General features: G+C 36.2%; 1 protein-coding gene across 3 annotated transcripts in view; it reads right to left on the bottom strand.

Annotated features, from left to right (window-relative positions):
- The window catches only part of LOC115227479 (long-chain fatty acid transport protein 6-like), a 100,395-nt gene that overhangs the window by 29,041 nt on the left and 46,529 nt on the right, over nt 1-24,825 (bottom strand). For all 3 annotated transcript variants that reach the window (XM_036500710.1, XM_036500712.1, XM_036500711.1), the window contains exons 3-7: nt 17,530-17,640; nt 15,197-15,412; nt 8,677-8,835; nt 5,122-5,246; nt 2,638-2,829 (exon numbers count right to left, since the gene is read on the bottom strand). In XM_036500710.1, the coding sequence (XP_036356603.1) occupies nt 2,638-2,829; nt 5,122-5,246; nt 8,677-8,835; nt 15,197-15,412; nt 17,530-17,640 (803 nt within the window). The remainder of the gene's footprint in view (nt 1-2,637; nt 2,830-5,121; nt 5,247-8,676; nt 8,836-15,196; nt 15,413-17,529; nt 17,641-24,825) is intronic.

Genomic DNA, 24,825 nt, shown 5'->3' with positions numbered 1-24,825 from the left:
AGGTACACATTGAGTGGGGGGGGGAGGGGTAGCTGTCTGGTGAAAAGGATTCCAATATCTGGCATCTCATCCTTATTTTAGAATCTGAAGAAGCCATGAACCACCTTTTCAGAAGACACCTATTCCTGTCTTCCTATCATACTGTAGCATTTCAATACCTGGCATTAATCACTCCACCTTACTTGAGGGGGGGGGGGATTCTCTTGCAAGTCATTTGGTGACCTCACTAATGCTGGTGCCATGAATAAAGCACCAGGTCCATGCTATAAAGTAGGTGGCACGAGGAACGGTATTCAGCTGTAGAAATCATACCAGAGAAAACACTGCAACTCAGAGCAGTCTTCAGGCTTCTCAGTTCGGATATAACTGTTTGACATTGACCCACCACCATCACACACACTGTTTACCTGGTCCTTAACAAACCTGAAAGGATGAAAGGCAAAGTCAGCTTTGGCAGAATTTGAACTCGGATGGAAAGAGTCAGAGGAAACGCTGCCAACTTTAATAATAATAATCATCCTTTCTACTCTAGGCACAAGGCCTGAAATTCTTTTTTTGCGGGGGAGGGGACTAGTCAATTACACTGAGCTAAGTGTTCCACTGGTACTTAATTTATTGGCCCCGAAAAGATGAAAGGTCAAGTCAACATTGGCAGAATTTGAACTCAGAATGTAGCCACAGGTGAAGTACTGCAAAGCATTCAGCTTGGTGTGATAAGGATTCTGGTAAGTCACCACCTTCAGATAATAATAATTATTATTGTTCTGATTGTTGTTATTTCTACTCTCGGCACAAGGCCTTGAAACTTGGGCGGGGAAGAGGACTAGTTGATTACATCAACCCCAGTGTGAAACTGGTACTTATTTTCTCGACCCCCGAAAGGATGAAAGGCGAAGTCGACCTCGGTGGAATTTGAACTTGGAAGGCAGATGAAATACTGCCAAGCATTTAGCCTGGCATAACAACAAATCTGTTAGCTCAACACCCTCAGATATAATAATAATAATAATAATGGTTTCAACTTTTTGGTAGAAGGCCAGCAAGTTCAGGAAAGGGAATAAGTGACATCAACCCCAGTGGATGACTGGTACTTATTTTATCGATCCTGAAGAGATGAAAGGCAAAGTGACCTTAGCTTTGAACCTAGATTAGAAACAATTATTATTACCATTGCCAACAAATTTGAGGGGAGGGGCAGTTAGTCAATTAGACTGACTCACCACTTATATCTGATGGGGCCACCCTAAAATGCCTCCAGTATGTTCCGTAAAGTGGTTGGGGTCAAAAAAGAAAGCCAAATATGAAATACAGGAGGGAGATGGGGTCCTTGCACCTGTGGTGGTGAACCGTTTCTATGGCTGGATGCACTTCTTAACACTTTACAGAATGTTCTGGTGTATTTCTTTTATGATACCAGTATTATTAGTAGGACTGTTTTCCATTTTGAAAGAGTAAAACATGCTCAGCCCTCTGTGTTGTGTCACTTTACTGACGGTAAGGACCCTAAGAAGGAAAGAGCGTAAAGGGATGAAGGGAATATGAGTAGAAAGTGTTTAGTGTGAGAGGAAGATTAAGATTGTTGGATAATGGTGAATAACATGTGACTTGGGAAGATGGAGTGATGACTGGCAGGACAGGAACAGCAAACAGGTCTTGTGGTGGGAAAGAGGGGTAGAGTGATAAGATGGTGAGATTGCATACAGGTAGGTTCAATACCAGCCCCTGACATAAGAAGCATCAGATGTGGCGTGCAAGAGAGACGTTTGCGTTGGTATGGTCATGTACTACGGATGGACGAGGAGAGCTGTGTGAAGAAGTGTCACATCCTAACAGGAAGGAATTTGGAGCACAGGGAAACCCAAGAAGACATGGAATGAGGTGGTGAAGCCTGACCTTTGAACATTGGGCCTCACAGAGGCAATGATAAAAGACCGAGAGCTCTGGCGATATGCTGTGACTGCAAAGACCCAGCAAATAAAGTGAGTCCACAGCTGTAACCTACACCAGTGTCGCATAACCAGCCCACTTAAAAGTTCCTTGGATTGTAGGGTGACATGCTGTGCTTGAGGAGACCTATTGAGTCAAGTACATCAACATCAAATGGAAATTGTAGTTGTAGTCCCTGTGCTGGTGACACATAAAAAGCACCATCTGAATATGGCCAATGCCAGTGCTGCCTTGACTGGCTTCTGTGCCAGTGGCACGTAAAAAGCACTGTATTGACTGGCTCCCATGCTGGTGGCATGCGAAAAGCACCATCTGATCATGGTTGATGCCAGCCCCCTCTGGCTCCTGTGCCGGTGGCACGTAAAAAAGCACCCAATACACTCTCGGAGTGGTTGGTGTTAGGAAGGGCATCCAGCTGCAGAAACACTGCCAGGTCAGAATGGAGCCTGGTGCAGCCTACTGGCTTCCCAGACCCCGGTCGAACCGTCCAACCCATGCCAGCATGGAAAACAGACGTTAAACGATAATGATGATAATGTTGCAGAGTTTTGATATTGTGAATAGATGAAAGGGTGAGAAAGAAAGGAGCGGGATTCAATGACATCTGCTGTTACATAAGCAATGAATGAATACCACATAATCTCACTCTCTTATATGGTTTTGAGGCCAAGAGATAAAAATTAGTCTTACCAAAAAAGGTGATATTCGTCCAACGGCACCAACTTTATTCTCTGTATTGATCAACAGAACATTGCCCTCAGTGGCTCCAAAGAATTCGATTATTCGAGGAATATGAAATCGATTTTGAAACTTGCTCCATATATCTTTACTCAATCCATTTCCATACATAAGTCTCACTTGATGTAAGGATTCTGAAGTTGTCTGAAAAGAAAATTTAAATAAAAATCAATAAAATGAAAGCATTTTTCTTTATTAATATTTTAACCATTTTGCAACAATCCTTTCACTAAAGCAGTGATAGGTGTTGATAGTGAAATGGTCGTTTGTAAATTCGTTCCCAGAATTAGTTGGACCAATAAACAGGTGACAAGAATTAATTCCTTAGCTAACAAACGGCAACTTCAATCTTTTAATAGGAAATAACATGATGTATAATATTTGGATTGTGAAGTTGTATGGATCATTGGGAGAAGATGTAGAAATGTAAGAGAGGAAAGCATCTGCATAAGACCTGGTCCTTGATGAAGATCCTTTCAGAGGAACTTCTGAGTTCAAATCTTGTGTCTTGGGAGAGTCATTACGTCGATAACACTTGTATGTGTTGTTGTTGTTATTATGCCGCCGAGGTCGACTTTGCCTTTCATCCTTTCGGGGTCGGTAAATTAAGTACCAGTCAAGTACTGGGGTCATTGTGATCAACTTACCCCCTCCCCCAAATTTCAGGCCTTGTGCCTACAGTAGAGAACATGAATTCACATAAAAAATCCTGCAAACCAAATTCTCAGTTTCACTCATAAAATAAATGAGTGACGTCATTTATTCAACGTTCACTGTCCTGTATTCTTGACACAACAGGATTCCTTATTTTCTTAACAATGTAAATTAATTAACTCAAACTTTCTCAGAAAGCAATAAAAATATTTACATTAAATTGTGGCCGAGTTATCTCCCTCTAATCGTATAGCCACCAACCTTCCCAAATTCAGTCCCGTTTCCATGATGCAAACTTACTGTTTTAGGGGTCATCTTAATTAAAAACCTCCCTCAAAATTTCATATTAATTTATGCTCCAAACATTAGATTAATAATAACAAAGTTATTTTCAGGAATTCTTCATTTGTACCACCATGCATTTTGGTAGGAAAAACCCAGCATCCATATCCTCTCTCCACAACACTAATATCAAGAAGTTTTCTTGTGAACGTGACCTGGGCATTACTATCAGCAACAATTTAAATGGGACAAAGCACATCTCTAAAATTGTCAAGAAGGCTGAGGGTGTCTTGGCATTACTTAGCAAGACATTTGTCGGCCACTCTCCAGCTATCTATTTAAGGCTGTATATGGCTATGGTGTGGCCACACTTGGAATTTGCATCACCAGTCTGGAACCACTATACTGCTCAGGACATTGACCTCCTGGAAACTGTTCAGAGATGTGCAACCAAGCAAATACTCTCCATCAGGTATCTACGATATTCTGAACGCCTTGCTTCCCTGGGCATAGATACATTGAAGCTCCGACATCTGGCAAATGACTTGGTAAACATCCACAAAATTATTAACCATTGTGCCAACAATCACCTTCAACACCTTTTTGAGCTCCATGTATCTAACGCATGTGGGCACGCTTACAAAGTCAGAAAACAGCACAACTCCCATGACTTTCGGAAACATTCTTTCACACTCAGAGTTGCTGAAACATGGAACAAACTACCTGCATCAGCTGTTAGTTGCCTAGACATTGCACCCTGTAAAATCTCCATGCTTCCTGAAATTCGCCAACACTACACCTGATATCCCCCTATCTTCCCCTCCATACACATGCACACATGTATATCATGGCTCAAACACTGTTCACTCTCCTGACATTTGTACATAATTCTATGTACTGTATATGCACCTTTGATGAGTTGTAGTGCACCTGGACACAATAATTTCATTATTATTATTATTATTATGTAAATATGGTAATAAAAGAATCCTAAATTTCTTTTATGTGAGTTTAAATTGTGTTAATTTTAGTATTTTTTAGGTTTGACCCTGAATACAACCACTGGAGAAGAAACACTGACTTTTCAACTAAAAATACAACCAAGGCAAGTTTTATTAACTGTTAGAGAATAACAACAGCTTTCCACCATAATTTTATATTTTCTTTAATTATCTCCCAAAAATCGAAATTTATGATGAAAAAAAAGTTACTTTCTTAAATAGTTCCCAAATTCTCAATTATTCTAAAACTCAACAAAACTCACCTGTGCAAACATACAAACTGCTAGAGTCATTCCTCTGCTCGAAAAGGGTGACCACCACCCATTGCCTGTCAACTTTTGTACACAATCCTATGTACTGTATGTGCACCTTTGATGAGTTGTAGTGCACCTGAGCACTATACATGATAATTTCATTATTATTATTATTATTATCATCATCATTATTCTAAAGGTTAATGAAAAGGAGTTCTTTGAAGAAAGCAACACGAAACACTTACAATGGGTTGTGAGAGAACATAACGACACAATTCACCAATGTAAGGAACAGCAGTGACTTGGTATTGGCAACAATCTTTCCAGAAGCTTGAGGCAGAGAATTTCTTCTTCAAAACAATTGTAGCTCCTGCAAGAAAGAATGAGCAATCATATACAGACATCTCTCTCTCTCTCCTCTCTCTCTCTCTATATATATATATATATATATATATATATATATATATATATATATATATACGAGAAAGAAGCAACAAGAATGGATTAGTTTTTAGTACAATTGTTTCATACAAAGACAGGCTTTATTACAAGTTGCAAAAATTGCAGCAGATAAAAGTGTCCCGTACTCATCAGCTAAAATACATTTGAGTTCTCCAGACATCTTAGTGGGTGAGGTTATACTCATGAAATATTGGAGATAGTTCCATTAGAGGCAGATATAGGTTGTAAACAGTTTTCCAAAGTTCCTTAATGATGATGCACAGTCTTATCACAGATTTTTAAAAACTTATTAGTTTCGAAGAGAAGATGAATCAATCCATAGTGTAGATTTAAATTTTCAGAGATATGAGGAGGATGATGCACAGACTTATCACAGGTTTTTAAAGACTTATTAGCTTCACAGAAAAGGTGAATTAATCCATAGTGAAGATTTACATTTCCAGTGGTAAGATGAGGGATTTCATACTCACAGACGATGTATTTAACCATTATTAATCCACAATTTTATATATATATATTATATATATATATATGCACAATATATGGACTTAACTAATCCAGTAGTACTCACAAAAAAGCCTCTTTAGTGGATCGAGCTACAAAGCACAGGGTAAACCAATACAAAGGACCCGGTCCACTAAAGTAATGTGTATACAGAGAGAGAGAGAGAGAGAGAGAGAGAGAGGAGAAATTGGTTGTGGAAGTACTATTTATCATAAATGTCTGCTGAATGTGGAGAGTGTATGGGAGTTGCGATCTAAGTGTGGTGGATAAAGTAATCAAGGATATAAAGAGAGAGAGAGAGAGAAAGGTGCCGGCTGATTGGAGGAAGTTGTAGAAATGCTTAAAATGTGTGGGGAAGTAAGAACAGCACTGGGGTTAGTTAATGAAGCCAACAGAAACGGTTTCAAAGCCAATGACTGGCAGAGTAGTATCACTGTAAATTACAAGGGCAAAGATGATATCATCATCATCATCATCATCGTTTAACATCCGCTTTCCATGCTAGCATGGGTTGGACGATTTTGACTGAGGACTGGTGAACCAGACTCCAGTCTGATCTGGCAGAGTTTCTACAGCTGGATGCCCTTCCTAACACCAACCACTCTGAGAGTGTAGTGGGTGCTTTTACATGCCACCGGTACGAGGGCCAGTCAGGCGGTACTGGCAGCAGCCACGCTCAAATGGTGGCTTTTGTGTGCCACCTGCACAGGAGCCAGTCTAGCGGCACTGGCAACGACCTCGCTCGAATGTTTTTTCACGTGCCACTAAGGCGACGCTGGTAATGATCACACTTGAATGGTGCCCTTTTATGTGCCACCAGTACGGAAGCCAGTTTGCTCCTCTGGTAACAATCACGCTCGGATGGTGCTCTTAGCGCTCCACTGGCACAGGTGCCAGTCATCAAATTTGATTTCGATATTTCTTGGAGAGAAACAACTATAGGGGAATCAAACTTCTAGATCAAGTTATGAAGGCCATGGAGAAAGACACAACCCGAATAATTCATGATAGAGCGAACCAGGATGTGATGCCATTTGGGTTTGTCTCAGTGGGAAGATTGCAACTGTGGTACCTCTTCAGGGGACAATCACAGGAAAGATAACTGGCTAAGAATAAACTGCATACCTCACTTTTGTAGAAAGCATTTCATTGGGGGCCGTGTTCAGTAATTTGGTGGGCTCTGAGGAAACTGGATGTAGCTAAATGGCTTCTGCGGGTGGTTCAAGCTATGTATAAGGAGAGTTAGCAATGGTTTCTGTGATGAATTTAGTGTGAAGGTAAGGGTAGATCAAGGCTCAGTCCTCAATCCCTTCCTATTCCTCAGTCCTCCAAGCCATCACTAAAGGAGTTTAAGACTGGCTGTTCATGGGAACTCCTATTTGCTGAAGATCTAGAACTCATAGTGGAGTCTACAGAAGAATTAGAGAAGAAATTCCAGGCAGAGAAACTAAACCTGGAATTGAGGGGCCTTAAGGTTAAACTGCCAAAGATTAAAGTTTTAGTAAGTAGAAAAGATGACAGGATCCTGGTACCTTCAGAGAAGAGGCCTTGCTGAATACGTAGAAAAGGGGTAGCTATAAACTCCTTATCCCCATAAAAACCTTTTATGGAATGATGATGCACCCAAGAGTGGTCCATTGCTGAGATTTAAGAAAACAAAAATAAATACTTTTTGTAATTTAAATTCTGATCCCACCTCTCACAAGGGTTTCAGTGCAGGTGTGTGTAAGAAGAAAAACATTAGGCGCAGGAGTGGCTGTGTGGTAAGTAGCTTGTTTACCAACCACATGGTTCCGGGTTCAGTCCCACTGCGTCGCACCTTGGGCAAGTGTCTTCTACTATAGCCTCGGGCCGACCAAAGCCTTGTGAGTGGATTTGGTAGACGGAAACTGAAAGAAGCCCGTCGTATATATGTATATATATATGTGTGTTTGTGTGTCTGTGTTTGTCCCCCTAGCATTACTTGACAACCGATGCTGCTGTGTGTATGTCCCCGTTACTTAGCGGTTCAGCAAAAGAAACCGATAGAATAAGTACTGGGCTTACAAAAGAATAAGTCCCGGGTTCGAGTTGCTCGATTAAAGGCGGTGCTCCAGCATGGCCACAGTCAAATGACTGAAACAAGTAAAAGAGTAAAGAGTGTTTGTTAACAGAAAAGTATGCTATTAAAATAAATTATCTTTTACACATCTCTTTTTGAATCATTGTGGATAAATCCTAGCAATGGCCTCAGGTTCATCAATACCTGAATGACTGATACGGGTCAAGTCTAATTTGAGTATCCGCAAGGACGGGGCAGGGTGAAAATGTTTTTGTGCAGAATTGTGCGAGAACAGTGTGCAGAATACAAATGCACAGAAAATGTCTGAAACTAGCAACGTGTATGAGATGGGTAACACTTTGCTGTACTCAAGAAACCCCATCCTCCACAGTAAAAGTGTTAAGGCTGCTCCCAATGGGGAAGAGGATTGACCTGTAAGTGTCCTGTTCCAATGCCACATAAAAAGCACCCAACACGCTCTGTTAAGTGGTTGACATTAAGAAGGGCATCAAGCCATAGAAACCATGCCAAATCAGGCTGGAGCCTGGTGCCGCTCTCCAGCTTGCCAGCTCTGGTCAAACCATCCAACCCATGCCAGAGTGGAAAATGCATGTTTGATGATGATGAACGAAGAAAGTTAGGACTGGTTCCATGATGAGCTTCAATTCAAAATCCATAATAGGTCGTGTGAATATTTTTAACTTTTTGAATTTGAATTTCAAAGGATTTCAAAAATTATTTTGAATGCAAAAAGTTATTTGGTGGGCTTAAACGATAATTCTGCCAAACTTACCTCGACTTAGAGCCAAATTGAAACCCAGAAAGAGTCCGTTTGAATGGTAAAGTGGAAGAGTGACATAGATAACATCCGAGTTACAGATTCCAATGATGTTGCCAAAGCGTAAACTTCCCAGGAGTTTGCTGATGTAGATGTTACAGGCTTTTGGAACACCTGACCAGAAAAAGAAGGAAAACAACAACTGTTAATCAGATCACCATGAATATAGGAAACATGTCGGAGGAGACGCCCCCCCCCCCCCCCCCGCAAAATAGAAACTAAACATTTATACTGAATTGGTGCGAAAGAAAAAGGCTGTGGAATGGATTTCTCATGAATTCTGTCGCTTATGAAATGGTTGCAAAGGGAAACCGGTGCCGAGAGAGGTGGGAGGCAAGCAGCATATTGAGGAAGGAGTAGTGTCAGCTCATTAAACGAATTGCGAGTTTATCTCCAATAGTTTTAATTCATTAATGGCAGGATATTATATTCCCCATGACCTCACTATAACTAACAAGGCAAGAGGCAACACCTGTCTATCAGTCATACACTGATACCCCCATCCTCACAAACATTTCTCCCTCAGCCATTTTACTCAATTTGTTGCAATTAAATTTGGGGAAAAAATTACATTTTAAACAAAATTTACTGACAGAATTGAAATAAATTTGTTAGTCCGCCTCAGCACGGGTTTCCCTTAACATTTACTGTTCCCTGTTCACCACACAGTGCCAAACTAACAGCAGAGCTCTAAGCAATCCAATGCCACTACACTTAAAAGATTGAAACGGTGCAGCTGATGAGCTACAGGGAGAGGCTGAGAAAACTGTAGCTTTACTCCCCAGATCGAAGGTGGGATGGATATGCAATAAACTACAGATAGAAAACTCTAAAAGGGCTAGCACCTAATTTCGGTATTGAGTGTTATACAAATGCCAGAAATGCTCATCCACTCCATCTAAATTCAGGACCAGGTACTGCAATAGTCTCAGGTTCAAAAGCCCACAGCACTTCAATGCCCTGCCACAAAAATTAAGAAATCAGCCTAAGGTGGAAGTAGATGTCTTCAACAAGGAACTAGACACCCTCCTGTCCACAAGACTAGGTGAACCGACAGCCTGACAGGAGGGGCCGACAAAGGTAGCAGAATCAAACACCCTTATACACGAAATGGGACAACAGCTGGGACAAAGGCACATACAGGGGTGGTGATAGGAAACACTCCAGACTGAGGAAATCAGGAAGACCAAGGTGGTGCTCCAGCATGACCACAGTCACATGGGTGAAACAAGTACAAGAGTATATGCATATATATATATATTGGTTCATCTTACAAATAATGCGGCTTTTTAAATACTTCTTTTATTCTTCAAAATTAAGATAAAGTTCTTTTTTAATCTAAAATATACTCTCCTTCATTTTCTACAATGCTCTTCCATCTATCTGGTAGACTTGCAAGGCCCCTCTTCCACTGCCAGTACCGCCTGACTGGCGCTCATACCAGTGGCACATAAAAACACCCACTACACTCACGGAGTGGTTGGTGTTAGGAAGAGCATCCAGCTGTAGAAACACTGACAGATCAGACTGGAGCCTGGTGCAGCCTCCTGGCTTCCCAGACCCCCGTCGAACCGTCCAACCTGTGCTAGCATGGAAAGTGGACGTTAAACGATGATGATACATGTAACATATCTATATCTATCTATATATATATATATATATATATATATATATATATATATATACACACACACATATATGTATGGATATACATATATATATATTTATGCATACATATATCTATATATATAAAAAATTAGAAAAAAACCCACCTTTTATCAATTCAAAATGAACAATTAAATTACACCATCTAGAAAACTACATATAATAGAAAAATTAAAATTAAAATAACAATAAAATGTCAAAGATTAAGTAAATTGCAAAAATAATAATAAAAACGTATATAATTGGTAGAAAAACGACACATGTTTCATGGCTATATTTAAGAAATTATTATAGTAGGAGAGAAATCACTTCGATATAAATGTAGTCGCTCATCAGGTTAAAAATAAACTAGAACAATAAAATAATAAATATACCTTAATATATATATATATATATATATATATATATATATATATATATATATATATATATATTAGCGGTGGTATCCAGCATGGCCGTGGCCTTCAGGCTGAAACATTTTTAAGGATTTAAGGATATATATATATATGAAAATCCTAAATATACATAAAATAATACTTAAATAATTAAATACTTTAAGATTAAATAAAATACACAAAGCTAGTATTTTATTTAATTTTATTTAATATTATTTCTTCATGTAATATTTTTAAATTAAAGAAATTTTATAAAGATAGATTAAATATTAATTCTAATTATAATAATAAAAACCAAGAGTTGATTTCTTGTACATGTAGGGATAAGTCTACATGTAAATTGAAAAATTATTGTAATTTAGATAATGTAGTCTATAGATGTAGGGTAACTATAATAGATTAGAATTTGAATCATCATAATTTAAATACTATTTATATAGGGTCTACTTCGAATAAAATTAAAAATAGAATTTCCCAACATATGTATTCTTTTAGGAATAAAAATCTTATAAACTCAACAGGTCTCAGTAAATATATTTGGGACCTTAAATTTAGATCTATTAAATATAAATTAAATTGGGATATTATTTGTAGGGCTAAATCATATACTATAGGGAGTAATAGTTGTTCTCTTTGTAATAATGAATTTAGGGAGATATTATTTCATAACAATTGTGATTGGTAAACTCTTTGGCCGAACGTAAAATTAAATGTAAACATAAATTAAAGTACCGTTATAATATATTTAAATGTAAACATAAATTAAAGTACCGTTATAATATATTTAAATGATAAATAAATAATAATATTATTTTTAAATAAATATTATAGTAATATAAATTATTTTAAAATTATATATATGTATTTTATTTGATTATTATTTAGACTTTAAATTTATAGTAAATACTTTTTTAAATTAAATGATATTTTATTTTATGTACTTATATATTACATTTAACTTATCTTTAGTATTATTAAACCTTATTTTGTCTTATTTATTTTACTGTAGATATTATTTAATAGTATTAGAGTATTTTTTACTGTTTTATTATAAATCATATTAATATTTTAAAAATAATGATGAATAATATTTGTTGATGGTGAATTTGAGATGAGTTTTGGGCTTCGTCTGTTGGAGGCTATAGGAAGGGTTGAATGGTAGGGGGGTAATCGGCTGTGAATTAATTTGACGTTAGTTGGCAGTTTGTTGTAGATTGGATTTTGGTAGTGATGGTAATAATTAATAATGATATTAATAATGATAATAATTATGTTGATAATTATAATATTAATGATAATAATACTTATAATCGCATATGGCTTGTTGTAGGATCTGGGTAGTGATGATGAACAAGTAATACTTAATATACTATTTTTACTATTACTATTTTTATTAATTTTATTTGATTCATGAAGTTTAGATAATTCCCGTATTTCATTAATAATTTTCTTTTAGCCTTTTTCATTAACAGTCTTTTTTAATTTTCCTATGCAACCTCTCCACGAGTTTTATTTCTTATAGACACTAAGTATTATTCTTTACGTTTATAATCTAGCGATATTCTCAAATAACTTAGCAACGTTCTTTTCTCCTTTTCATTTGGATTTGGGGCGGGGGATTAATATTGAGATGGGATTAATTTTGTTATTGATATATTCATAGGTGTCTGTTATTTTTAGTTGGGTGTCTTCATATTAGTTTCTCCATAAGTTGTGTTTTTCTCAAATTTTTTTAGTTCATGTGGCTTTTAGGTTTTTCGTATTTTTCATTGATAAAAAAATATTTCACCACTTTCATTGAGTATTTATTCTATTTCTTTGCACTAAGTCTCCACACAATAAATTTTATAAACGCTTTAACTATCTACTTTCAAAATCAGTTCCTCTTGAATCTTCGCTAAGCTAAGTTTGACTTTTTATCGTTTCTCTATTTCATTTGAATATTGAATCGTGTGTTTGAAATTATTTTTATTGTTTGTTGTAATATTATTATTTATTTATAGTATTTTTTACGTTCAATGTTTAATTGTTATAAAAGATTCTAACGTTTTACATATTATTTAATTTGAGAATTAATATTGTTAGACTATATTTCTTTTAATAATTAGATAATATTTTCATTAAATAGTATTATTTTTAAATAAACTAGTTTTTATTTTAATATAAAGTTTATGTTTAACTTTTTAATCGTGTGACATATTAAATCTATAGACTTACACATGGATATTAATATAACGAGTTTATATAATGGATTTGAGTATATTTGTATTATTTCAAATTTTTGATTGTATTATTCATGAATGGTATCGATTGAGTATATTAATTAGACGCTTATCATATTGATACATTTAAAATCTCGATAGATTAACAGAATCGCTGAACTTAGTAATTTAGTTTGTTTATCAATATTAGTTAGATCTTGTTATTATTTTGACTTTGGTCGTTGTTATTATTGTTCTTGTTATTCACTGGTTTTGTAGACGACTGGTGATTGTGATTGGACATCTTCATAGTGAATTGTTCTTTGGTTCTAATATTTTTGCACCTTTCTTTATTTTGGGGTTCATAGGTTTTCTTACTTTCCATTAACATATTATTCTCTCACTATTATATATATTTATATATATTAGTTACGATAGACAGACTGGAGCCTGGTGCAGCCCCTGGCTTCCCAGACCCCGGTTGAACCGTCCAACCCATGCTAGCGCGGAAAACGGACGTTAAACAATGATGATGATGATAGATATTAATTATTATATCTCTCTCTCTTTTTATTGATATATATATATATATATATATATATATATATATATATATAGGTGGCTTATGTATTTGTAATATTAAATTAAATAAATTGATATTAAGTTTTGATTAGGTATTATATTATTTGATATTTAGTCAACTTTGTTATAGATTGTTATATTAAATCTATAGATACTACACATGTATAATATTTATTATATGGTTAGCTTATTTAAGGAGTTTGTCTATATTTGAACCATTTCTTATTTTGATTACAATTTAATGACTTGTAATAGCTTTGTGTATTTTATTTAATTTTAAAGTATTTAATTATTTAAGTATTATTTTATTTTTCACTTATGTATATTTAGGATTTTCATATATATATATATATATATATATATATATATATTAAAGTATATTTATTAATTAATTATTTTATTGTTCTAGTTTATTTTTAACCTGATGAGCGACTACATTTATATCGAAGTGATTTCTCTCCTACTATAATCATTTCTTAAATATAGCCATGAAACACGTGTCATTTTTCTACCTATTATATACATTTTTATTATTAATTTTGCAATTTACTTAATCTTTGACATTTTATTGTTATTTCAATTTTAATTTTTCTATTATATGTAATTTTCTAGATGGTGTAATTTAATTGTTCATTTTGAATCGATAAAAGGTGGGTTTTTTTCTAATTTTTTATATATGTATATTATATAGTGTAAAATTTGATTTAGTATTTCTAAATTGAATTTTTTTTTCCTTGTAAGTTTGGATTTTATTCCCTCAATAATAATTATTATATATATATATATATATATATATATATATATATATATATATATATATATATGAGACCTTTGGAGATATGCTGTGTTTGAGAAGACCCAGCAAGCCACGTGAGACCGTAACCGTGCCCTATGCCAGTGCTATATAACCAGTCCATTTAAGAGTACCCTTCAGTCATTGGGCAATAAACTGTGCTTGAGAAGACCTGCTGAGTCAAGTGGGTCGATGCCAGTACCGCCTGTCTTGTCTCATGTTGGTGACATATAAAAGCACCCACTACACTCTCAGAGTGGTTGGTATTAGGAAGGGCATCCAGCAGTAGAAACCTTGCCAGATCAGATTGGAGCCTGGTGCAGTCTTCTGGCTTGCCAGTCCTCAGTCAAACTGTCCAACCCATGCCAGCATGGAAAGCAGACTTTAAACGATGATGATGATGATATACATACATATATACATGCAAAAAAAAAAATATATATATATATATATATATAATATATATATATATATACACATACATTAGTATACACACACTGTGTCCCACATTATTAGGCAAATCAAGACTGTTGAATAATCTTTACCCTTAAATTTATGCTTTTCTGCTGTTTATTATTCTAAATATATATCCATATAATTCTAAACAGGTTGACTATCATTTTAATCTATTCACTATACACGTAAACTGATTCCGTCAATATTCATTGCTTTTATATAACATTGGAGTTTAACAATGCATTAATAATGAAGACAACAACTCAGGATACAGGTACACATGTATAGCTGTGTGTGTGTGTGTGCGTGTGTGTGTGTGTAGGCACAATGGATAGTGTGTGTAACGTGCATTCTGTGATTAATAATTGCAGCTGTTGATTTACCTGTGGTGCCTGATGTGTAGATATAACAAAACAAAGACGACATGTGTAATGGCTTCCTCAAAGAGGGATCTACCATTGCATCTGAAGACAATTCCAAAACATCATCAAATGACAAAAAGTCTGGCAAAATACAGGATTTCGTTGAAGTTGATACGACATAGACTGGGATGTGGAATTCAGGTTGGATTTCTTTCATGTTGTTTTGAATATCAATATCTGTAAAAAATGGAAAGAAAAAGAAAAAAAATGATGTTTGGTGAAATATTGTTTTGGCACAAGGCCAGCAGTTTTGTAGGAGGGTGTAAATTGATTTCGTTGACCCCAGTGTACAACTGGTACTTATTCTATTGACCCTGTAAGGAAAGGCAAAGCTGATCTTGGCGAAATTTGGACTCCAAACTCCAAGACAGATGAAATGGCACAAAACATACGAATAATTCTGTCAGCTGAGCAGCTGAAATGTTTGGTGAAATATTCTAAAAGAGTTGTTCTGCTTTGAAGTGACATCCGTAAATACTTTAGACTCCACAGACAGGAACAATTGAAACAAAGCATTGAAAGATTAAACGAGTCAGCACTTCATCTTCAGGTTCCAGGGACAGAGAAAGACATTTTAAAATTTACTTTTATTTTTTAACAATTTTATTGCAAATATGCATAAACTAGTGGAGTAGAAAGAAGAACCAACCACCAACACTGTTGCCCCAGGAGGGGTGGCAGTGAGTGTAAGAGGGAAATTCTATGCAGTTACTCAAACTGCTAGAAATAGCAGCCAAACAGCCATCAAATTATATCCTAACATCACAAAAAAACCAATGACATACGGATCTTTGAAGTCTTAGACATAATACAGGATTGTCAAAGAGTGGAATGCCATGGATGGCTGGATTTCTGAATCAGAAAGGACTATAGAATGAACTCTGGCATTGCCGCTACTGCCAGACTTGTGCTCATTGTCACCATCATTGATGTCTGCAGGGGAATCTGGTTGTGTCTATGGATGGTCATTATACCAATAAAAATTAAAATACACGTACTAGATCAATACCACTTCTTTATTTCACCAATTAACTGTCCAACGGTTTGTTTACTGTATTGATTGAACAATCAATTAGTCGTTAGTTTTTTCAGTCAAAGTCATTTCGTTGCTATTCACAACTTCATCAATAACATGCTCTCACTCTTCAAGGTCAGCTTTGAGTCAGTCTGAGAATTAGTCTTGTGTGTGTGTGTGTGTGTGTGTGTGTGTGTAGTGGTGTTCTATCATCATTATCATTTAACGTCCGTTGTCCATGATGGCATGGGTTGGACAGTTTGGCCAGAGCTAGTTAGCTACACTAGGCTCCAGTCTGATTTGGCATGGTTGCTATGGCTGGAAGCTTTCATGTGGCACTGCACAGGCGTTTTTACATGGTGCAGCACAGGTACTTTTATGTGGCATTGCCATGAATGCTTTACACCACAGGAAGGACCAGTCTTAACATTTCTGCTGTGGAGTATGAGTCTTCTTCAGAATGGCAAGGCATCAGGCATCTTCGTCTTTTGTCATCTCACCTAAAAAGTTCAGCATCCTGAGGTTGTTCTTCAATACTTCGTTCCATGTCTTGCTAGGTCTCCCACTTCCATATATTCCATCTACTTGGAGAGATTGGCACTTTTTCATGGCTCTGTCAGCATCCACCCACATCACATAACCAAACCAATTGCAGTCTTCTCTCTTGCACACAGCAACTAATTCCTCTTATGCCTAACTTCTGTCTGAGAACATTGGCACTCTGTCGAACATGTACACGTACATTACACCTCCAGTGGAGCATACTGACCTCATTCCCCCCTAACCTTTGCCTGTTCTCTGCATTCAGGGCCCACGCCTCCCTATCACATGTATATTTTCTATTTAGTGTTGGCATTGTCTCATTTATGAGAACAGACTTATGGATCTGTCTTAGCAAGGAGTTGCACAAGTATTTACACATGATTTTCATTCCAACTTAATTCAGCATGCCACTCTCTTCATCTTGGATGACATGGTCGTAGAGTATTGACAACTGCTTCCTCTCCTCAAACTCCAAGTTGTGCTCATTTAGTCTCCCAGCCAAACTCCTAAAAGTCCTTCCCAATGTATGTCATATTCCATTTCCTACAATCCCCACTCCATGCATTTCATTTGCTAGACTACATTTCTGGTCTTACAGTTAATGCTACGCTTAAAAGAGCACCAAATGCAGTTCCTGTCTGTACCTGTGGTCTTGTCACAGTTGCATGTCTTATTTAACTGTCTTCTACATGGCTCTTGAGAGGGTTAAGCTGCTTTTAGGGAAATATATACTTACCACTATCAATAATGACAATCTTTGGATGGCTGATTTTCAAATTATGAACAAGGCCACTACTTCGAAGATTGTAGTTCAATAAGGAAGGAATGGCACCAATTTTGGTAAGACCTGTCAAAATAAATAATCAAATCAATTTAAAATTAAAAGCTAACTAAACAAATATTATATATATATATATATATATATATATATATATATATAGAGAGAGAGAGAGAGAGAGGAGAGAGAGAGAGAGAGAGTTATATATATATATAGTTATATAATTTTAGTTTGTCATGTATTTATATTGGATGTAAATAGCAAAATAAGTTTATATAATCTAGACCTGAAGATTGGCAATATATTCAATTTAATATGGTATTGTATTTCAAGACCTTCTATTTCAGCAATATCAAGGAATATGTTGTCATGAAATGTGTGTAGTCTATATAATGTAATGTATATGATTTAGAATAAGAATTGTAGGCACTAATTTTGATAATTTTTTAATATTTAGTCCTATATGTACATAATGTTGTTCAATGATGATTGAGTTGCTTGAGGGTGATTCTGTCTCTTAAACCTATCTATATATATATTTATATAATACAGTGAGTAATTCATTTTAGTACCACTAAACTGAACTTCTCTTCCCTGTGGACTCGGAAATAACTTCCCTAATATTAATATATGTATATATATATATTGCCAGAGCAACAAGCTGGCCTCCGTGACGGTGGCACATTAAAAACACCATTCGGGCATGATCGTTACCTGCATCGCCTTACTAGCACGTGCTGGTGGCACGTGAAAAAACATTCAAACGAGGTCGTTGCCAATACCGCCTGACTGGCCCTCGTGCCGGTGGCCCGCAAAACCACCCACTACACTTTTGGAGTGGTTGGCATTAGGAAGGGCATCCAGCTGTAGAAACCTTGCCAGATAAGATTGGAGCTTGGTGCAGCCATCTGGTTCGCCAGTCCTCAGTCAAATCATCCAACCCATGCTAGCATGGAAAGCAGACGTTAAACGATAATGATGATGATGCTGATATATATAAAAACATATGAAATCCTTGATACAGTTAGATATATTTGAAAAAGAAAAAGAATGACTTCTTCATTAGTAGTTCTAATTAATTTAACTTTCTAATAATATAATACAAGTTAATTTTACGGTTTGGTTTGTAGATCTAGTATGTTCTATGTTAACTTTGGCAGAAAGATTTTTTAAAGATTCCCTGTTAACTTTTGTGGAGAACTTTCTCCCATTCATCAGTGGTGGTTGTCAAACTGATCTTCAGGTTGAGTTGCGTTGTGTGATTCTGCACATCAAAGAGATTTGGGTATGTCTGGGGTAGGGATGGGGTTTGTTAATAAGTGTGAGAGTGAAGGAGTGTTGATGAATCAGAGCTGAAAGAAAATAGTAAATGGTAAAAACAAGGATCGAGGGGAGGGTGGAGTTGGGAGGTGGTAGGTTGTTTATGAAGGGCTTGTGAAAGTGTCCTCCTGTTGGTTCCATTTGAATAGTTGACCTTTGCTGGAAAATATAATAGTCAGATGCTTTTCAAATTCTTTTATGGCTGAATCACCTATCTTAATTCTCTTCTTATATATAGAATCACACAGCACAACACAACGTGAAGATCAGTTTGACAAATGCCACCGACAAATGCAAGGAAGCTCACCAGAAAAATCTCTTCACCGAAGTTAACAAAGAACTTACAAGATCTACAAACCAAACTGTAAAATAAACTTATATTATCAGAACTAGCAGCGGGCGCAGGGCCAGCAAAGAAAGTTTTGTTTGGAGACAGAAGCACAAAAATAATGGTAATAAGGATTAAACAGACCGAGAAACAAGTAATTATCCTAATGAAATTACATGAGAGATAAAATTATATTTTTTGAGGGGACATTTTCAATGGTTAGCTCATGAAAACAAGCTGTTGATAAACAATACATTTAAGGTGTTAATGGCAAATGAAGTACAAAGGATGGGAAAAAAATGAGAAATCTTAGCTTAGCATTGCAACATCGTTTATGGAAGGGAAACAAACGAAATGAGAGTTTTTAAACATATAAACTGCGACTGGAAGCGAGTCTAGTTTGGGGACAGAGGGATGAAAATAATGGTGATAAGGATTAGATTGAACAGACTGAGAAACAAGTAATTATCCTAATGAAATTACATGAGAGATAAAATTATATTTTTTGAAGGGACATTTTCAATGGTTAGCTCATGAAAACACCGCAAACAAGCAAAGTTTTGTTTGGGGACAAAAGGACGAAAATAATGGTAATAAGAATGAGATTAAACAGACTGAGAAATGAGTAATTATCTTAAAGAAATTATATATATAATAATATTTGGGAAGTTATTTCCGAGTCCACAGGAGAGAGAAGTTCAATTTAGTGGTATTAAAATGAATTTCTCCATAACCAATTTAATTGCTAGTTTGAAACCAACAATTAACTTTAGTTATTTTATTATTATAATAATAAATATTTGGGAAGTTATTTCCAAGTCCACAGGGGAGAGAAGTTCAACTTCTGTTCATTATTTACTAAAGTAAAATTATTCCAACAACTTCTAATTGTATAATTTTAGATTGTCATGTCTTAATATATGATGTAAACAGCAAAATAGGTTCATATAAGATAGACCTGATGATTGGCAATATAATCATTTTAATATGGTATTGTATAGAGAAATTCTATCTCAACAATATCAAGGAATATGTTGTCATGAAATGTGTGTAGTCTAGCTAATGTAAAGTATATGATTTGTAATAAGAATTGAAGGTGTTAATTTTGATAATTTTAATATTTATATACATATGTACATATTGTGGATAATGTCATTCAATGATAATTTAGTTGCTTGAGGTGATTCGGTCTTTTAAACCTATATATATATATATATATATATATATATATATATATATATATATATATATATAAGGGAATAAATTATTATTCCAACCTTACAGGTAAAATTCAGTATAATAATATTAGACTGAATTTCATGATATAATATATATATATATATATATATATAATCATCAATATCCATCATTTTAAATCCAGGTTTTGTCCCCATTAATGAGGGTGGCCGGATCTACCTCAACGCCATAGCAACCACCCCTCCACCATCATGCCATCTTGCCTGGTTTTGGGCATCCTCCCTTCTCAAGCCAACCTTCCCAATCTCCTCCTCCTCCACCTGTCCCCTCCACATTCTCCTCGGTCTACCCCACTTCCGCTGACCATTCACCTCAAACTCTAGCATCCTCTTCAGAACAGGCTCCTCATCCCTCCTCAACACATGCCCATACCACCACCACTCCACTCACCCTTGCCAGCTGTTCCACTGATTCCTCCAACCTCAGCATCCCCATCAAGTCCTCAGTCCTTCTCCTCTTATCAAACAGCCTCACGTCACACATTTCTCTCACCATTGCTCTCCCAGTCGTTCTCAAAATTGCCATTTATATATATATAATAATAATTATTTGAGGGAATATTAATCCAAACTTACAGGGAAAAAAATTCAATTTAGAAATACTAAATCAAATTTCAAACAATATAATATATATATACATCTTTTTTTTCTTTTTTTTTCTTCCTGTCTTCTCAGGATCTTTCCGACGAAGAGATCCGCTCGAAACGTTAAACCCTCCTTCTTCCCTTCTTTCCTGAGCATCCAATAATTCTTTATTTGTTCCACGTCCTCGTGTTGCTGTTTTTTTTTTGTTTTTTTTTTGTGTTTTCGCTTTTGTGTTTTCTTGTTTGGATTAACTATATATATATATATATATATATATATATAATATATATATATATATAGAAAATAGTAAAAAGTGAAAAAACTACTTTACTATTTTCTATATATTCAACCACGTGCTTTCACAAACCAATTTCTTATCTATCTATCTATATATATATATATATATATAAATTAGACAAAACCCACCTTTTATCAATTCAAAATGAATAATTAAATTACACCATCTAGAAAATTACATATAATAGAAATATTAAAATTAAAATAATAAAATAACAATAATTAAGTAAATTGCAAAAAAATTAAATAAAAACATATATAATTGGTAGAATTATATACGTTTTTATTAATTTTTTTGCAATTTACTTAATTATTGTTATTTTATTATTTTAATTTTAATATTTCTATTATATGTAATTTTCTAGATGGTGTAATTTAATTATTCATTTTGAATTGATAAAAGGTGGGTTTTGTCTAATTTATATATATATATTTATACACACACACACACACACATAGAATCTATAGTGCTCTCTCTCTCTCTTTCAGTATATATACTTATATACGTATAATCATCTTTTCATGTGTTGAAGTTTGTTTGAGAGGCGCTGGTCAGCCAGAGAACAGCACTGGACTCCAGTTGTCTGTTCTGGCCTGGTTTCTGTGGCTGAACGCCCTTCCTAATGCCAACCGCTTTACAGGGTGTGGACTGGGTGCTCTTTATGTAACACCAGCACCAATGGGATCACTAAATAGCTTAAGACCCCTCAGCTGGGAGATTGAGTGGTATTGAGGGGGGTGACTGTCAGTTGATGAGGGGTTAAAGTATAAAAGAGAGATAGAGATATGTCTTGCTATACATAGGAGATACTTTATTCTGGGATAAAAGGGAAGGAGAGGTAGAGAGAGAGAGAGAGACTGAAATAGATGATGTTGGAAATGTATCCATGGGACCTATCCATAGGGAACAGTGGGGGTGGGGAGTATAAGTGGTACAGAGGGGATAGAGGGGGAGGGAAATGTTGAGAGAAGAAGAGGGGACTGTGATGGTGAGAGAAATTGGAGCAGCTGGGGGTGGGGTGCTATGGTAAATACGAGGGGTCATGGACAGGCTGCAAAGAGGTATGTGAGGGAGAGTGGCAGGGCCTGCAGTGGGTGGTGGTCATGTGTGGGGGAAGCATGGCTTCACACACACACACAAATATATGCATTGTGTTAAAATCAGTTTCACACACTCAACCCTTGTAAAGTGATTTTGATGTTGTAGTTACAATAACTGAAGGGTTACCACAAGACACAGCAGCAGTCGAGTCCTGTAGGGGACATTATGTTTCTTCCATCTTCTATGAGATATATGAGAGAGAGAAAGAGGTATAGGCAGGAGTGCTTGATTAGTTTGTTTGTTTGGCTGAAGGAGGAGACAATCCTCTTGGCAAAGACAAGAGAGGGAGAAAAGACATTTTAGCATTCATTGACTTGGGTAAAGTGTTTGACTGCAGGGACCACATACAGGCATTTGGGGTCATTGAAGAAATTAAGGGTAGACACTGTAGAAACCCTGTACAAAGATGCCAGAGTAAAGAATGAGGGAACAAGGATTTCAGTGATTTAACCCTTTTCTTACCCTATTTATGTTGAGATGCTCTGTGTTTCTTCCAATTAATTTAAAATGTAATAAAGAATTTACTAAAATAACTTAAAGCTAGTTTTAGGAACATAAATTGTGGCCAAGGTTTGGAAGATTTTAATTCAGAACTTTGAAAACCAGACATTTGTACTACAGAGCCAGAGGAGGTTTCAGGTGGGTTGATATCAAAAGGGTTAAGGCTCAGTTCTCAGTCCCTTCTTATTCATCATAGTCCAATGGGATGTCACAGAGGTACCTCCTATAGGTTGACGATTTAGTTCTCATAGCTGATCCATAGAGAAATTGGAGAGAATTAGCTCTGGCTAGAATGGACAGATGTTAAGGTAAACCTAGAAACAAAGGTCTTTTTAGTAGATAGGAATGAAGATCGGACTGTGGTACCTTCAGGGAGATGGCTTTGTTTGAGACCATACACTATACCCAGTGAAGCTATGGACCCCAAAGGAATGGAATGGAATCACCAGCAGGCTATCAGGACATAATTTTCATGTGTGACAAATGCAATGGAGCAATACGTCCAATGAACACAGCAGAAATAGAAACCCATTGAATGCCTGGATGGGTCATTTGATGTAGTTTATAACTTCTGTTACCTAGAAAATTCAAAAAGCAATGGAGGTGATTGTTCTGAAAATAAAGCAGCTAGAGTAAGAAAAAGCTGGAGAAAGTTGAGGGAGTTATCATGGCTGCAGGCAACAAAGGTCTTTTCCCTAAGAGTGTAGGGCAGATTGTACGATACTTGTGTTAGAACTGCAATACTGCACGGTACTGAGGCAAGGGCCTCGGATGTAGAGGACTTGAGAAGACAGAAAAGAAATGAAGCAAGCATGCTCTAACAGATGTGTATGGAGGTCAAAGTACAGGGAACTGAGAAGATATTGGGTTGAAGTTACCCATCAAAAGTGCATCACACACACACACACATGCATAAATATATATATGAGAGGCTATTCAAAAGTATCTAGAAATGTTCTCTGTGGGACAAGCCCATTGTAGTTCAGGCCTCTCCCACTAGAGGTCACTTGATGCAGTTGCACTTGCATGTGGTGTGTCTCTGTTTTGCAGTGCTTCTTCTTTCCTGTTTGTCGATTTTTGTGATGGCTAAAAAGGAAGAAACAGTGAGCTTCTGTGAAATTCTGTTTTCTGCTGGGGAAAATGGTGAGCGAAACAGTTGCCAGGCTTCAAACAGCTTACAAGGAGACTGAAAGAGTTCCAGCACTGCTTTGAATAGTGGAAAATGTGTTTGGACCGATGCAATGCTTCAAATGGAGAACACTTTGAAGGCGATAAAAATGTAAACATGTAAAACTAAGGGAATAAAATAATATTGCAAAATTCCAGTTTCTTTTGGGTAACCCCTTCGTATACATGAACAACACAAACGTATATAGACATCCAAACATATACACACACACACACACATATTTAACATCCATATTTCATGCTGGCATAAGTTGGACAGTTTAAGAGAATCCAATGAGCCAAAAGGGCTTTATTGGGCCAATGTCTGCTTTGGCAGGGCTTCTAGGGCTGGATGCCCTGCCTAATGCCAACCATTTCATGGAGCATACTCAGTGCATTTTTTCACAGCACCAGCATTAGTGAGGTCACCAAGTAATTGGTGAGACCATCCCATACTGCATCCCAACTCTATCCCTTGATAGAGTTGGGATGCAGTATTAAGTGTGGTGGCTTTATGATAGGTATTAAATGCTAAAGCATGATCCACACACACACACACATCTGCTGGCATGGAGATAGAGAGAGACAAACTACTGCTCTGCTCATCTCAAGTTATTCAAAGTAGCCCTCAAGCTAGCAATTACTGCCCACTAAAAGAGAAGGACAGAGAAAATACAGACCCAAAGAACTTCCTAATT

Source organism: Octopus sinensis, linkage group LG2 (genome assembly GCF_006345805.1).
Source record: "Octopus sinensis linkage group LG2, ASM634580v1, whole genome shotgun sequence".
Taxonomy (NCBI): Eukaryota; Metazoa; Mollusca; class Cephalopoda; order Octopoda; family Octopodidae; genus Octopus; species Octopus sinensis.
The sequence above is the reverse complement of the archived record's forward strand: the minus strand, read 5'-3'. Positions and strand labels throughout refer to the sequence as shown.